The sequence below is a fragment of the Diceros bicornis genome, chromosome 39 (genome assembly GCF_020826845.1).
Source record: "Diceros bicornis minor isolate mBicDic1 chromosome 39, mDicBic1.mat.cur, whole genome shotgun sequence".
NCBI lineage: Eukaryota > Metazoa > Chordata > Mammalia > Perissodactyla > Rhinocerotidae > Diceros > Diceros bicornis.
The window spans coordinates 23,710,492-23,727,818 of NC_080778.1; the positions used below are offsets into that span (position 1 = coordinate 23,710,492).

The following is a 17,327-nucleotide window of genomic DNA, read 5'->3' on the forward strand; positions in this document are numbered from 1 at the left end:
TTTCTCTTTTCTGTTTATAACGTTATTTATGAAAAATTGTGTATCAGGCATTTTTTCCCTTTCCTGATAGTTACTTTCTGGGGTTGTTTTTTTATGATGCCTCCTCCAGTGGAAAAGGTCAAGAACCAGTGGGACGGCACTCAGCATGGTGTTGAGTTGAGACAGCAGCAGCTGGAGGACATGATTATCGACAGTCTTCAGTGGGATGACCACAGGGAGGAGACCGAAGAACTTATGAGGAAATACGAGGCTCGACTCTATATTCTTCAGCAAGCCCGAAGGGATCCACTTATCAAACAAATTTCTGATAATCAAGTAAGAGTCGTTAGATTTTTTTTGGTGTTATCAATTTGTTGGATGTGCTTTTTGTTCTATTGTTAACTGTAATTTTTAGGACCCTTGTCATGATATTTTCCCAAGTTCTATGGATACACGTTGAAATTTATGTAAGGAATTTGACCAGGAAGGGTTTTGAAAACTTTCTGGAGGCATGACAAATAGAAATGTACGTGTATCCTAGAGTTACAGCTCACTGACTCTTTGCAAATGGAACACCTGTGAACCAGCATCTAGAAAGAGAACATTTTCAGGATCCCAGGAACCCTCCTCTTGTTCCCTTCCATGTCTACCCTGAAGGTTATTTTTATTTATGAAATTTCCTGAGACTTTCATTTGAGGGCTACCATAGTGAACAAATCAGGTAATAGTAAGTTTAGTTTCTTTTAATACCTTTATAGCCAAACTGTTGTATCAGTGTCATCAGAGCAGGTACCTTTTTAATGATCAGTTTGATTATAGAGTTGATAATATTGAACATTGATGGTATTTTTAAAGTGCTATTTTAAATTCTCTCTACAATCAGAAAATATTCGTGAATCGGGGGTTATGCTTATTATATTTTGGCATAAATTTACTTGCCCTTCAGATAGCTTAAGATGAAAGTGTACATTTGTGGAGAATATAGTAAAGAATATATGGGAAACAAAATCTAAAACATGGGAGCATGTTTTTATTCTTCACACATGTGGACTTTCCATGGTTACAATGTAAAAAGCGAGTGGCCAGCTGTCCTGATTTCCTGAATCATGCTCTCTGTTTATGATATCTGCTGATTGTTTTTACTAAATGACCCAAACGTAATAATCAGCAAAGCCCCTGGACACTTAACTAAAGGAATACAATTAAAAGTGATATCCAGGGGCCGGCCCGGTGGCGTAGTGGATAAATTCACGGGCTCTGCTTCAGCGGCCTGGGGTTTGCCAATTCAGATCCTGGGCACAGACACGCACTGCTTATCAAGCCATGCTGTGGCGGCATCCCACATAGAACAACTAGAAGGATGTACAACTATGACATACAACTATCTACTGGGGCTTTGGGGAGAAAAAAGGGAAAAAAGGGGAAGATTGGCAACAGATGTTAGCTCAGGGCCAATCTTCCTCGAAAAAAAAAAGTGATATCCATGCTTCAATTATCATATTCAGAATATTCTTTTCTAAACAACAGTATGGGCGCTGGCCCGGTGGTGCAAGCGGTTAAGTGTGAGCGCTCCACTTCAGTGGCCCAAGGGTCGCAGGTTTGGACCCCAGGTGCGCACTGACGCATCGCTCGTCAAAGCCATACTGTGGCAGCGTCCCATATAAAGTGGAGGAAGATGGGCATGGATGTTAGCTCAGGGCCAACCTTCCTCAGCAAAAAAAAAAACAAAAAACAAAAAAAAAACAAAGAGGAAGATTGGCATTGGATGTTAGCTCAGGGCTGATCTTCTTCACAAAAATAAATAAATAAACATACATATGTATTAAAAAAATAAATAAATAAAGTAAAATTCTGCAACAGTATAGTTCTTATCTTCTGAACTTTTAGGGTGGATTTTTCTGCCAGTTGCTACAAAAAGAGTAGGAACGTTCGTTTGTCATTTAGATTTCATGGGGAGTATCTTGATCCAGGGGCTCTCAGAGATGGGAGAAGTGTATCAAGGAACCAATGCTTATGGACACACTCAGCATCAGCTTAGCTGTTCAAGCAACTCTCAGTAAACCTTGCTTGGTTTGTGCACCCACACAGCTGACTTTGTAAACGTATATGGTAATTAATGCAGGGGCAGCGGACAGAAGACTTCCATATTGTTAGCCCTCTCCCTTTCTCCAGGCATGTAGAGAGGAACTCTTAAGTTCATCTCTATACGATACATGTTCCTGTAAGGACCAGACATATAGCAGAAAGTATGAAAAAGACAAATGGCTTGAGGAAGTAAAATATCTCCAAGAGGAACAGATAGTAATCTTTTAATATCATCTGCCATGTACCTGATCACTTTCTTAGACATTCTTTTCACTTCCAGAATTGTTTTTGTTTAAGCTTACATACAAGAGTTTGTCCCATAATTTGTTTTCTTCTTTTGATATCTATATCTAAAACATGTTAAAACCTGCTGGGAGGACCAGTGTTTTGGTAATACTAGTTACTGAGTGATGAAGTCTAACGATTACACTTGAAATTATACCTTAGGTATTGCTTCAAGAACTGGGTCCTGGTGATGGTGTCGTAATGGCATTCGATAATGTCCTGCAGAAACTGCTGGGGGAATATGGTAGTGATGACACGAGGAATGTAAAAGAAACCACTGAGTACTTAAAAACATCGTGGATCAATCTAAAACAGAGGTAATGCTAAGTCCTGGCTGGTAAATGCATGTTGTCAAGTTGAGAATTTGATTGCTTTGGCTTTGTCATGGAAACATACCAAACTTGTGACTACTAGAAGTACATTGTATTATTCTTTTTTTCTATTTTTTTACTGGGCTGAGTTAGTATTATCACACAGAATGTATACTTATACATTATCCACTTGAATTTCTACAATGGAGTTTTTCCTTGAGTAAGTCTAAACCATGCCAGTGATTATTTTCTGTGTTCTGATTTTCTTATGCTTTTTGACATTTCCCAGAGGACGGCTTGTGGTGCTCTGATGGAAAGGAACCCTTAAGGTATTTACAGATACATTGGGGTAATATGATCCCTAATGGTAATTAAAATAGTGTGCCGTTGGGCCAGGTCGTCCTCAATTGAGGCTGAGAACACATGGTACAACTCTAGACTTCTGAAATGTACCATGTGTATTTAGGGCTTCAACTAATTTATTATCTTTTCTTTCCATTACTCTGTCTAATCAGTACCTTCAGAGCAGTCTAAAATAGCACATGTGTTTATAAGAGAGATTTTTCTGTCACTTGAACACCTAGGATTTGAGGAACTATAAACAGTGGTTAGCATCTCTTTAAGATTGCATATTTATATTCATCATCAGTAAGAAAGTGTTTACTTCTGCATAGTACTAGGAATGCCTGTGTCTAAATGAAATTATGGTTTCACACACATCTTTATATATTCAAATGCAACTGCCTGAAAGCTAATTTGATATGAAAACACATTTATTTTGCAGTGAATAAAATGAGTAATATTAGAACACTTTATGATATATATTACTGGTAATAAAGTATGGCCAACCATTTATAACAGTTTGACATGGAGGTGTTTTATACGTTTTTAGAATGTCATTTTTAGTTAGACTCTGTAAAGTTGATTTTTAGAAAACTCAAAGGAAAAATTTATGAGGCAGTTTATGACCATGAATGTATTGTTGTATATACTTAGGATTCTGGAGGAAATAAGACTGGGGTAGCAAATACAAAACTTCAAAGTGGTTAAAGCAGAATATAGCTATAATACTGATCCTTCGAGCATTTTTTTTTATAACAGGTTATTTGGATATAGTAAAGATCCCAAAACTAAGGCAGGAAAGATGGGTGAATTTAAGACAACTTTAAAGTACGACTTCCAATTAGAAGATAAATAAATTCTGGGGATGTAATGTACAGCATGGTGACTATAGTTAACAATACTGTATTGTGTATTTGAAAGTTGCTAAAATTTCTCATCACAAGAAAAAAATTTGTAACCATGTGTGGTGATGGATGTTAACTAAACTTATTGTGCTATTCATTTCGCAATATATGCAAATGAGAAATCGTTGTGTTGTACACCTAAAACTAATACAATGTTATATGTCAGTTATATCTCAGTTAAAAAACCTAGCTTTAATACTAAGAGAGATAGTCCCTAAACATGCTTTATCGGTGTGTTTCCAAAAATTCCATATATAAGAATTATGTCTTTGTTTTTGTTGTAAACAATACCAGAAAAATTGATCACTTAGGAATGTGTGGCCTGCTTTATTTAGCACCTCTAATTCTTTTTTTTTTGCTTTTACTTTGTAAATATTTTAAGACAGCCTACAGAAGTAGTTTGGTTAGATGGAAGAGGCAATTAAAAATGAATTATATTCTAAGATGATCTGTCATTTATCATAGCTAAGACAACCACAGTGTCCCAATTTTATGATAGGTACAAGTTGTTGTTCTTATTTTATTTTCTTTCTACATTTTTGGGGAAATAAACATATTAATATTTAGACATGATTTAGGCATATTATTATCTGTAAAGCAGGGAAAAATACGACAAAACTGGCTCACAAGATCCCTTCATGAGTGACAGCTAGGATTTCTACATACTGCGAAGATTATCTTTTTTAAACACAATGATATTTAAAATTTTTAATTATTCTAATTGGAGATCTTTCTAGAACATACAAATCTTTCCTTACCTTCTTAAACAAAGTATATGAGCCTATATTAAATGTTTTTTGAATTCTTGGCATTATCATTGTGAAGATAGAATTAAGGAACTTTAAGAGCTGGACATGACCTTATAGTTCATCTAAAACAGGGCTTCTCAACGTTTTTTTCATTATCAGTCCTCTTAAGAGCTTGTTTAGATCTTGCCCCCATGACATTTTAACATCATGGGTATACTGTGTATTTCTTTCTGTACTTTATACATAAAAAGAGTAAATTTTTTCCCCAAACTCTCCCACCTCCAAAGCACCAAATTCTCTGTGGGGAGTGCAGAGTCGAATTGAATGCTCTCAGGCTCAGAGAAGTTCAGTGACAGGTTCAAAGTCACATACCATATTCAAGATGATATTTTCCTATGCTAAACTATGATAATGCTCTCCATGCTCTGAGTTCTGAAGAATTGGTAGTAAATTTATTCAGGCTGTTATGCTCCGTGGAATTTTGCGCTTTATTTTTAGTGTATAAATTTTATTGAGTGTCATCTCATTGTCAGGCGCTGTGCTAAGCTCTTCACATGCATTATTTCCTTTAATCTGCACAACAACCAGAGGAGACCGGGCAGTGTCTTCATCCATGCTGTGTCGATGAATAAACTGAAGTGCAGAGACGTGAAGGGATGCCCAGGATCACACAGCTCATACTGGCAGAGCTGGGATTGGAATCCAAGCCTTTTTAACTGTGCATTCCGGCTCTTACCTTCCTTAACAGTGGTTTTGTTTTTCTCCTTTGCTATCAGAACATCGGCTGTTGCTGGTGACTACTCTGTGTACCTGCCTCTTGGATCTGTCTGTGATTTCATCTGTGATTTCTTATCTGTGTTGAGTTTAGAAACCAGATCTGATTAAAGATATGGGGGCCTCTGCTATGAAAAATGTAACACTCTTTGGGATGTGGCCATTCTGTCTGCTGTAATGCCACCGAGAGACCTTACCCCAGGGCTATTCTCTTATCTCCCAGCCGTATTCTGATATACATCATTGTCAGCCAGATTCTGGAGGGGTGAAGGGTTATTATCCTTGCACGGGGAACACTGTTATTGTGGCATAATGTGTGAAGTTTCATGTCGGCTTTCAAAGGAACTGTTTTGTATGAATTGCAATTGGCCTAAGTAATTTGGCCATTCACAGTTATAGGTCCACCATTCCTTATCTATAATGCCCAAATCCAATATGCTCTGATATCAGAAAGCTTTGAATTCACACGAGGCTATTTATTATGGCCCTTATTTCTCATGCTTAGTGTGCATAGCCTCGTTCCTAGCTGCAGAAATATTAATGTGTTTGCTGCCTCAGACCCTACTTGGGGGTAATATGTTATAGAGATACATTCATAATAATAGCTTTCTAACATACAAAAAATTCTTAATTCTGGGGGCTGGCCCTGTGGCACAGTGGTTAAGTTCACGTGCTCCGCTTTGGCGGCCTGGGGTTCACGGGTTCGGATCCCGGGCGTGGACCTACCCACTACTCATCGAGCCATGCTGTGGCAGCGTCTCACATACAAAACATAGAGGAGGAGTGGCATGGATGTCAGCTCAGGTCCAATCTTCCTCACCAAAAATAAATAAATAAACTCTTAACTCTGAAACACGCTGGCTCATGATAATTTGGATTCTGTAAACAGAACTGTCGCTAGCGTTTTTAACTCATTGATGTATCTTGACCACTACTCTTTTCACCTGTGAAAATTTTTTGCCTATGTCTCTCTGTTTTTTTTTTTTTGCTGAGGAAGACCGGCCCTGAGCTCACATCTATTGCCAATCCTCCTCCTGTTTCTCCCCAAAGCCCCGGTAGATAGTTGTATGTCATAGCTGCACATCCTTCTAGTTGCTGTATGTGGGACGTGGCCCCAGCATGGCCAGAGAAGCGGTGCGTCAGTGCGCGCCCGGGATCCGAACCCGGGCCGCCAGTAGTGCAGCGTGCACACTTAACTGCTAAGCCACGGGGCCGGCCCCTCCCTATGTCTCTTAATGCCATTTCACAAATTTTTTAGTGCAAATTGAGATAGGGATAGTTGAAATGTGCTTATAGTAACTTTTAGCGTGGATGCCTGAAATGACGTTTTAGTCCTGGAGTGCTGATGTGTATATGTATATAAACACACACATACTTGCATACATACATATGCACACACATACAGTTATCTATGCTGAAATGTTGTAAAGGAAATGAGACGATATAACTTTATGCTATAAAGAATATCTTATAGATGATTAATTACTATACAGTCATCTCTTTGCCCTTATCCCCCAGAAGTCATATTTTGCCTTGTCTATTTTAAGGCGTTTCTTGGTTTGTACAGGCAGAACAGAAAGCACGCTGGCTGTGTTATCTTTAATCCTTGATTAAATTACAAACTTATGCACTTACCATCTGTGTGAACCTTGAGCAAGTCATTTCAACTCACTGAGTCTCCATTTCCTTGGTTTTAAAGTGGAGAACGTATCTAACGTGCAGGATTATTGTGAGGATCAAAAATTCTGTCTCAAAGTTCTTCGTACATGGTATGTGCTCAACAAAAGGTTACCCAAATTATCATCATCTGCTCTGGCATATTATGTCTTTTTTGTAAATCCACTGCCCTTCAGTCTGTTTTACAGTATTGTCTATGGTTAAATTAGCAGAAAGTTGAGTCATTTTCAATTGTTGTTTATAGTCATTCTGAACAGTCTCTACTTATATAAATGATAAAATAGTTGATTATCTGTTTTACTGAATACAGTATAGATATTCTAAATGTTTAGTACTAGATGAAACTTCTCAGGAGATGCAGTTTTCTTGGTTTGTGTCTTAATCCTTTCAGGCTGCTATAATAAAATACCACAGACTGGGTGGCTCATAAACAATAGAAATTGACTTCTTACACTTCTGGAGGCTGGAAGTCTGAGATCAGGGTGCCTGCAGGGTTGGGTGAGGACCCTTTTCCAAGTCTCTGGCCTGTCATTGTATCCTCACACGGTGGAAGGGGTGAGGGAGTGCTCTGGGGCCTCTTTTATAAGGGCATTAATCTCACTCATGAGGGCTCTGCCCTCTTGACCTAATCATTTAAAAGCCACCACCTGATAGCATTACATTGGGCATTAAGACTTAAACATGACGTTGGGGGGGACAGACACGTTCAGATCACAGCAGTTAGTAAAATACCACAGTTGCTGAATTTACATTGCTTTTAAGCATTTTCTGCCTAAGCAGACGTCTAACCATCCTGGAAAGAAAGGATGTGGTATTTAAAAAGACATAATTATTTCACATCAGAGCCACGAATACAGATTTATCTGGTGAAGGGGAACTCTACTTTCTTCTTTTGAAATGACACTGTCTTTCTAATTAATGTTCATTAACTTATTAGTAATGGCCAGCTGGACGTGTGGAATATACACTGTGTACAAGGGGTTATGTAAATATTGTGTATACTAAAGATTGAGTTTGTGGAGCCCTTTACTATTTTGAAAACAGATTAAGTTCCAGAAATTTGAATTCACCTTTGATTGCTTTCCCACTAATTTTTTTTGTATACTTTGAAACTTCCATTCATTCTGTTATGACTTTTTCACTAGTGATTGTTTATGGTCCCTACAGATGAATAAAAATGAAGCATTCTTCTTTAGCATTTATCCCTTGTTCGATTTGGTCAATTCCTTTTAACAGTGATCGATAGGAGATACTTGTATTGGGATTGTGTCATATGGCCTGAAATCAACCAAGCTCAACTTTTGTGCCCTTAGAATGAATGCTGTAGCAGCTGTCACTTCCAAATCAATGGGCTTAGGTGAAAAATATAGGTAGCCTATTCTTCTAGCCTGGACACCAGTATGAGTTTCAGAGATTTGGGTCAGTCAACTTCAATTTATCCTCTTAGAAGCCTATTTCTTTCCCTGAAAGTCACCTTGATTTTTTCAACCTGTTTCGTTCATTTTCGTTGCTAGCATTTCATTTTTAGTTTTCCCTTCTGAGCTGGGAAGGAAACTGGCCAAGAAGAAAAGTGTAAAAAGTATACTCTTCTGTATTTTTCTCTTCTGCTATGTTATTTTAATATTTCTGGTACTACTTTATTGCCTTGTTGAAAAAATTTTTACCAACAATGTCTTCATGGAACATGCGTAAGAATGTTAGTATTTTCGTTTTGTAAGTATCAGCTCAAGTATGCAGGTATTTCTCAGTACATTTAACTCCATATCGAACAAATGAAAGGACCAGTGCCCGTAGTCTTTGTTTTTGCTTCCATTTGTTCCTTTTTCCTAATTAATGAATTAAATGTGCATTTATTTAGCCTCCTATTTGTGAAGCTCTGTGATCAGCCTTGAAGATTCAACCATAAACAATGCCCTGTGCCTACCCCCAGCGTGCTTATCTTTCATAGAGAGAGCCAGGTAGTAAAATAAGAAAGTAACACATATAGGTGATTATTTTGGTGGAAAAGGAAATTAAGGAGGTGTCCTATGAGAGAGGGACTTAGTTAGCTTGGGTAAATTTGGAAAACATAACTTAGAAGGTGGTATCTGTGCTGATACAGGTTAAAAGGAACCATCTGAAAAAAATGCCAGAGTGAACAGCAAATGTAAAAGTCATGAGGCAGGAAAGAGGTTGAAGTATAAGGGGCATGGGCTAGAGATGTGGGGGAAGAGAGAGGCAGAGGCCAGATCATGCTGAACTTTGTAAGACCTGGGAAGGAGTTTGGATATTATAAGTACAGTGGAAAGCTATTGGAATTATTAAGCAAGAGAATGACACTGTCTAATTTATACATATTAAATTTAATCTGTCTGGATCTTATGTGGAGAATCAATTGTAGGGGTGTAAGAGAAGAATTGGGAAGACCAGTAAGGAAGTGATTGTTGTGGTCCAGGTTAGAAATGTGGTACCTGGGCTACTATGTGCCACCAATGGCAGAAAGAAGATGATGGCTTTGAGATGTACTTTGGAAGTAGAAAAGATGTTTTGATGGATTAGATCTGTGGTTTGAGGGAGCCAAAACAATCAAAGATGGCATGTTGTAAAAGGATGGGTGGTTGTACCATTCACTGGGAAAGGCTATGGGGATTTTGGGAGAGAAAAACTAAGAATTGGATTTTGAGATGCTCGTTTGAGATGCTTATTAGCTATCTAAGTGTATAGGTCACATAGGCAATAGGATGTATGAACCTGGAACTCAAATATTCTGGGCCTCAGATATGAATTCAGGATTTCTCAGTATTCACATTGGGGGTTAAATCTGTGGGATTGGAAAAGAGTAAAGATGGAGAAAAGAAGAGAGTGCTTGACTGAATCCATGGAGCCTAGAGTTTGCTGATGGAGGAAAAAGAGAAGACAACAAAAGGGAATGAGAGAAAACTTCCTGTGAAGTAGAAAGGCAATCTAGGATTTGTGGTCTTCAGAAGTGGAGGGAAGAGAGTATTTCTAAGAGAGAATGGAGAGAGGAGAATATTTCTAAGAGGGAATGATCCACTCTGTTGAATTAGGCTGAGAAATCAGAAGAGGTGACGTGGAACACCATTCATGGGATTCCACAGCTTGAAGATTTCTGGTGATTTTGAAAAGAGCAGTTTCAAGGGAGTGATAGGGCTAGAAGCTAGAAAAGGAGATGAAGGTGAAGAAGTAGAAACAATTTGTGGAAAGAACATTAGAGAAGTTTGTCGTGAAGAGGGACAGAGAGATTGGGTAGTACCTGGAGGGGTTGGAGAGTAAAGAGAGGTGAATGATTGTCTTTAAAATAGGACATGGGAAAGCATGTGTGTATGCTCATGGGATGACCCAATAGAGGAGAGACTGATTCAAGATAGAGGACAAAAAGAAAGAGGAAAGAGGAAAGGAAGTCCTTGAGTAGACAAGAAGGTGAGATCTGGAGAATTGAGGTTGGTAAGAGCTGGAATGCATTTTCCACTATGGCAGGAAGGAAAATGAGAAGATGAGTACAGATGCACATGGATTGGTGCCTTAGTGGTGGGAAGATGAACAATTCTCTGTGCGGTGACTTCTGCTTTCTCTATGATCCATGGGGCATGCTGTCAGTGAGGTTGGAGGTGGGACTGAGAGAGATTTGAAGGAAGAGGATCAGATGTAAAATCTGAGTCTTGGTGGGTGGGACAGAGAGCTTCCTAGGAGATGTTGATAGTATTGCTGGGCGGTGATGGGAGCCTGTTTGTGGTTTATAATAGGAAATGGAAAGGGAAGATAGCCCTGTGGTAGTGTTCTTTAGCAACGTGGCTCCACCCAGAAGCAAGCAGAAAGAGTGCAGAGGAAAGAGAGAGGGAGCAGGGCACAGGAAAGAATTCGTAAGGTAGTGGAGAGCAGGATTGTCTCTCGTTCATAATGGTGTCTAACGTGACCCTCTCCCTGGGTGGTGCAGTCCCTCACTGGAGTCTATGGCTTGGCGAGCAGATCTTGAATTGGATTTCAGACTCCACTTACTTGTCGAGGGAGTGAGAAACCTTTATAACTATAGGCAGAGACCGTGGACCTGGAGGTCAGTATATGAACAGAATGGATACATGTCTTGTGCTTTCAAGGAGTAGGCTTTTGCCTGGAAGATGGAACAGTGGCCTGGAAGTAGTCATGGGAAGCAAGGAGGAAGACCCTTACCCCAACTCCTCATCCTGAGGCATATAGGGTCTGAGAGAAAAAAGAGAAAAACTTCATTAAAAGTTCGCAGATGAATTGATGGCCCCAGGGAAACCAGTTTCACTTAAGACAAGGTGAAGGGATTGATCTGAGGAGTCTGCCAACTATAGAATAGGTTTCTGGGCTTAATGGAAGAAGAATTTTGAAGGTGGACTGGGGCAGATTGGGGAAGGTGCAGAGTAGTATTAGAGTTCTGGTCCAATATTGGTTGGCCAATGAAGACTGAATGTCAGGTAGTGACTTAGCTAAAAGGGAAATAGGATGTGGTGAGATAAATCCTCTAACGGAAATAGCTCTGTGGTCTTGAATAATAATGGGGTGGACGTGGGGGTGGGGGTTCCTCTCTTGAGCTTCCCAAGTGGCATGGCATTAGCAGCTCAGAACAGTCTCCTGAAGTCCCATGGAGTGAAAGACCGTAGATCATTAGGGATATCTGCAGTGACCAATTCTTTATTAGATCGACTACATTTCTTCAAAGCGTGCTTTAATATATTTTCCAGCTAAATGTTATTTATTTACCAAAGAACACAATTACCTTGTGAAGATACCCATTAAAAAAGCTTGAAGAATTGTTTCATTTTAAATTTTCTACATGCCCCTCAAACTACTAATGCTACTATTTTCCACTGTAGAAGAGATAAATATATTTAAATTTCATGTAACTGTAAAGGTCACCTTTTAAGTCTACTGAAATTTAGCAACATGTTTCTGTGAGTTTCTTAAGATGCTCTTTTCCGGTGAATTAAAAAAAAAAAGACATGTATATCTATTTGTGTTCAAACACTCTTTTGACCAATTATAAGCACATGTGCATTTTATTGAACAATATATCTTATAGCTTAAAAAGCAAGTATTATTTAACATCTTTAAAATAACATTTTAAAAAATCAGTTATGTGGGTGGCCATGTTTTGTTATGCTGTAAAATAACTATAAGCTATTTGTAGCATGTCACAGTTGCTTTTATACCAGAAATCTCTTTAAAAGCTGAGTTTACATTTTAAAAATCCCAGTTCCCTTTAATATAAACTATTATAAATCTGTCACCCATGTTCCTTAAATCTTTTATGAGAAGCTATTTATATTTTCAGTCTGCACCGTTTCTTGCACTAAAGAATTCTGTAGTCTGCTACTTCTGTTTTAAGTAAGAATTTTTATGTCTATTTCTGCTGCAGTTACCCTTCTAAACTTCAGATGTACCTTTTAGATTTTAAGCCTATCCTTATTCTTTATGATTTATGGGTTTAAAACGATTTTTAAAAAATCTTCTCTGCCTTTGTCTAGTAGCCACAATTTCCTAAAACTGAAATCATTTTTTTCTATAATTTTTTCGTCTATATTCTCTTGTTACATTTCTCAGAACTTCCTCTAGCTCTGTTCTGATCTTTCTTGAAATGAGCAATCAGGACTACCCGATATAAACTCTGCATTGAGAATCGTGACTAATGTAAGTTCAGTACTACATGTGATCTAAGGAGTCTTCCACATTAATGCTTCCCAACTCTTGTGCGATCTGCCCACCGCTCATCTATTCCCATCAGTAACATTTCATTTACATGCAGTGGTTCTTAATGAAGCCAAATCTGAAGCTAGGGATGGGGGCGAGAATGGAGGAACTCTTCTAGCAGGTTTTATCATCTCTGTTGATGAATTACGAAGTTTTAAAAGGACCTCTGGAGATTCTGAAATGGGTTCTCTACTGACCTAGTCCAAGCAACTCCTTTTAAGGATGGAAAAAAAATTGGAGATTCTAAATGATTTACATCAAGCCATATAACTAGTCAATGGCAGAGGTGGTAGAATTAGGTTGTTTTCTTCTGAGAGCAGTGCACGCATGGCATTAAAGGTAATTTATTAGCCTGTGTAATAAGTGTGAATACACATTCCTGAGCCTTTTCATTTTAGCAATTATTTGTCGCCTTATAGTAGTGTGATAAATCATGTGAAATTCTTTGAAAATGGATGGAAGATTCTTGTAGTATCCACTATACCATACTCTAGCACTGAATCTAACTTAAAAAAGACTAAAATGGGTGGTGTGGAGAACTGATACCTTTGAGCTATATTCTATTCAAAATTTCATGCGAAATTATATTAATTTCGAAAATCAGACTACACATTAATATATATACACTATGATTATAAAATTTTAAAATGTGTATTTGTTATAATATGAAGACAATTTGGACTGCTATAAATAGAGTTTAGTTTTCAGTGTGTTCATTATTTTTAGTAGTTGATTATATTTATGGTAAAAAATCTGACACCAGATATATGTGAATTTAAAAAATTCCCCAGGACATTTATTAGTAAATTGCACATTGGCATGCTATAAGCAACATTAATTTCCTAGTATTTTACTGAATTCACAGACAAGGTTAGGGAAAATATTATTTATTGAGTATTTACTATGTCTTGATACAATTATGTGTGTATATCTCATTTTCTCCTTAAAATATTGCAGGAAGGGAGATGTTATTCCTATTTTTGTATTAGTTTATTTAATAGATACTTGTTGAGTTGCTGCTTTGTGTAGGCCCTGGGGCTGCCAGGCTCACTGATGATTCAGAAGCTTTAAACAGACAAGAAAACAGTCACTTTTGGTCATGATTGGAAATACAATGAGGTGGGCAGAGTAATGGTCCCCAAAGATGGGGAGACAGTCTTGAATCATCTGAGTGGGCCTGATTCTATCATAGGTGACCTTAAAAATGGAGGGGGGAGGCAGAAGAGTGGGTCAGAGAAATGTGATGTGGGGATTCAACCCACTACTTCTGGCTTTGAAGATGGATGAAGGGACCACAAGCCAAGGAATGTGGGCGGCCTCTAGAAGCTGGAAAAGGCAAGGATATGATTCGCCCCTAGAGCTTCCACAAAGGAATGCACCCCTGCTGACAACTTGATTTTAGTCCAGTAAGCCCTGTGTCAGAAACTAACCTACAAAACTGTGAGATAACAAACTTATGTTGCTTTAAGCCACTAAGTTTGTGATGATTTGTTTCAGCAGTGATGGCACGGGAATAGCCACAGTAAGGGAAATCATGGGATGCTCTGGGATGAGGTACCATAGGTTTGGAAGGTGTCTGCACCAAGTTCTAGAGGGTAAGTAGAAATAAACTAGGTGGGAAGGGGAAGATTAGTGAGGGTAGGGAGAGAGAAAGGATATTTAAGTAAAGCTCTGGATGTGACAGAAACAGTGACCACTTTGAGGATTAGTAATTGGTTCATTTTTGTAGGTAAATCATAAGGCTTGGAGTGATGAGTTGATTCTTGGAAGGTAAGCAAGACTCAGACCATGGAGAACCTTGTGTGCCAATCGGAGTTTAGGGATGATGAAAATGATGCTTGAGGAGATAGGCAGCTGCCCGAGCTTTCACAGCTAGTAGTGGTAGAACCTCGTCTGCCTTGATCCAAAACCTGTATTCTTTGGCTTTCATAACCAACAAAGTAACCATCTCTTACATCATCCGAAAGTTGTTTTTCAGCAGTTTCCTACAAAGGGAATATTTTTAAGCAGAATCTCTTTTCCCACTGATGACCACTAGATAATTTGACAGTTTTACAGTAAATGCCCTAGTTTCTGGATTCAGAATGTTCCACTGGTCACCAAAGTGTGCTGCTGGTAATTACCCAGCTCGGTGGACCCAATACTGTCTAAGGCCAAGTTCTCATGATCCTCTTAGCTCATTTTTGCTTTGAAGCATCACTTTAGGGTTTCCACCTCCCCTGCTCGCCTGGTCCTTTATGCTTGTTGGGTATGTAAATGTCTCTCGTGTATAGAGAATTCCCTGAGTTCACTCGTAGGCTTCTCAGATATTTGCATCCTTTTCCCTAGTCTGGGCATTTTTTGGCTTCAATACAGCTAATCCATAATAACCTGTTTTGACATTAGCTGTTTGCCGCATAACTTATTATATACATATGAATATTCTTAAAAATAAAGGATACTAGTCATGTAAAATGAAAGTATTTGACTTTACCAAATTCTATAGTTACTAATTTTGTCTGTGTTCTTAAAATAGGAATTGCCTATTCATGGTCGATTAATTGCATGTGTGTATTCTAAGTTTCTGCTTTTTAGTATCCTTTGGGCACAGTCTTTATTTGGTTATTCTTAATACTTTTTCTGTTGATGTTTTAAAAATTGAAAATATGGGCAAGGTTAGGTGGACGATTAAACACCACTGCCAACAACCACCCAAATTCTGATGAGTAACTTCTAAATTTTAAAAATTAAAGAAATATATGCAAATGATTACAAAAAAATTTAAATGTGCTAAAAGATTTATAACAAAATATAGTGGTTCTCTTACTGTTCATCACAATCTCTCTGTCTAAGGGCAACTCCTTTCTCTTTTTTTAGCTTCTCCTATGTCGTTTATACATTTCCATATTCTAAATAGAATGAGTATATCATTATCTTCCAATTTATCAATATTAGACATTGTCTATTGACATCCTCTTCTGGTAAATATATAGGATATGGCTTTCTTATGCCACCATTCTCTTCCCTTCTTCATCACTGAATTTTTTTTCCACTTTTTTTAATCGTGGTAAAATACACATAACATAAAATCTACCATCTGAACCATTTTTAAGTATACAGTTCGGTGATATTAAATATATTCATATTGTGCAACCATCACCACCATCCATCCCCATAAGTCTTTTCGTCTTGTAGAACGAAAACTCTATACCCATTAGCACTAACTCCCCACTCTCCCCTCACCCCAGCCCCTGGAAACGACCATTCTCCTTTCTGTGTTTATGAATTTCACTACTCTAAGTACTTCACATAAGTGAAATCATACAGTATTTGTGTTTTTATGACTGGCTTATTTCACTTCGCATAATGTGCTCAAGGTTCATCCATGTTGTAGCATAGTGCAGAATTTCCTTCCTTTTTAAGGCTGAATAATATTCTATTGTATGTATATACATAGACATTGTGTTCATCCATTCATCCGTTGATGGGCATTTGGGTTGCTTCCACGTTTTAGCTGTTGTGAATGATGCTGCTATGAATATGGGTGCACAAATATCTCTTCAAGACCTTGCTTTCAATTCTTTTGGTTATATACCCAGAAGTGGAATTGCTGCACGGTATGTTAATTCTATTTGTAATTTTTGAAATTGCCGTACTGTTTTCCACAGTGGCTGTACCATCGCATCAATGGATTTTTAGATAAGCAGACATTCAGTGTTGACATTATTATGCCTGTCTAAACATCATTAACAGCCAAGCACTGAAGTTTACTACAATTTTGCTTCCTCTCTGTTTGTTTTACCTGAAATTAATAATTGCCTTGCTTTTATTTGCTTGGGTTTCTTTGCACCTATTACTAATTCTTCCCACATTTTCCAATGGCCTGACAGTATAATTTCCCACAAAATCAATCACATTAAGCAGTCTGTCACTTCTCATATTTTTTCTTGGAGACATCTCTTCTGGAGACATGCTTTCTAGGCCTACTGCACAGCAATAATCATGGGGATTTTCTGTGCTTTCCTCCTAGTTTAGCATCCCTATTTCCTAGATCTCACAGGTTTTTTTGTGTCTTCTTTTGGGTTATTTCCTTGTTTTGTCACAGCGTATCTTTGGTTACTTTTGTCAAGTTAAAACAAGAAACACAGCAATTGAAATGGTGATGACAGCCCTCATCTGATGCAGTTTGGATTCATCCCCCTCTTTTCTGAGATCTCCTTTCACCATTAGCATGAGAGCCTGCTTGCTTCCCCCTGTGTTGGATCTCTTGTTTTTATGCCTCTCATATCTTCTTTCTTGATTTACAAACTGACTTTTGTGAAGGACATCTCTCTGTATATCCTTGAAAAATGGTGTTTGGGAGGTACTTTTAAAGGCATATTGTAGAGGCCGGCCCTGTGGCTTAGCGGTTAAGTGCACGCGCTCCGATGCTGGCGGCCCAGGTTCGGATCCCGGGCGTGCACCTACTGACGCACCGCTTCTCTGGCCATGCTGAGGCCACGTCCCACATACAGCAACTAGAGGGATGT

At 38.3% G+C, this 17,327-nt stretch overlaps 1 protein-coding gene across 5 annotated transcripts in view; it reads left to right on the forward strand.

The window, feature by feature from the left end:
• Positions 1–17,327, forward strand: part of UTRN (utrophin) — a 509,169-nt gene that overhangs the window by 240,858 nt on the left and 250,984 nt on the right. For all 5 annotated transcript variants that reach the window (XM_058534226.1, XM_058534222.1, XM_058534221.1 and 2 more), the window contains 2 exons: positions 110–315; positions 2,512–2,666. In XM_058534226.1, the coding sequence (XP_058390209.1) occupies positions 110–315; positions 2,512–2,666 (361 nt within the window). The remainder of the gene's footprint in view (positions 1–109; positions 316–2,511; positions 2,667–17,327) is intronic.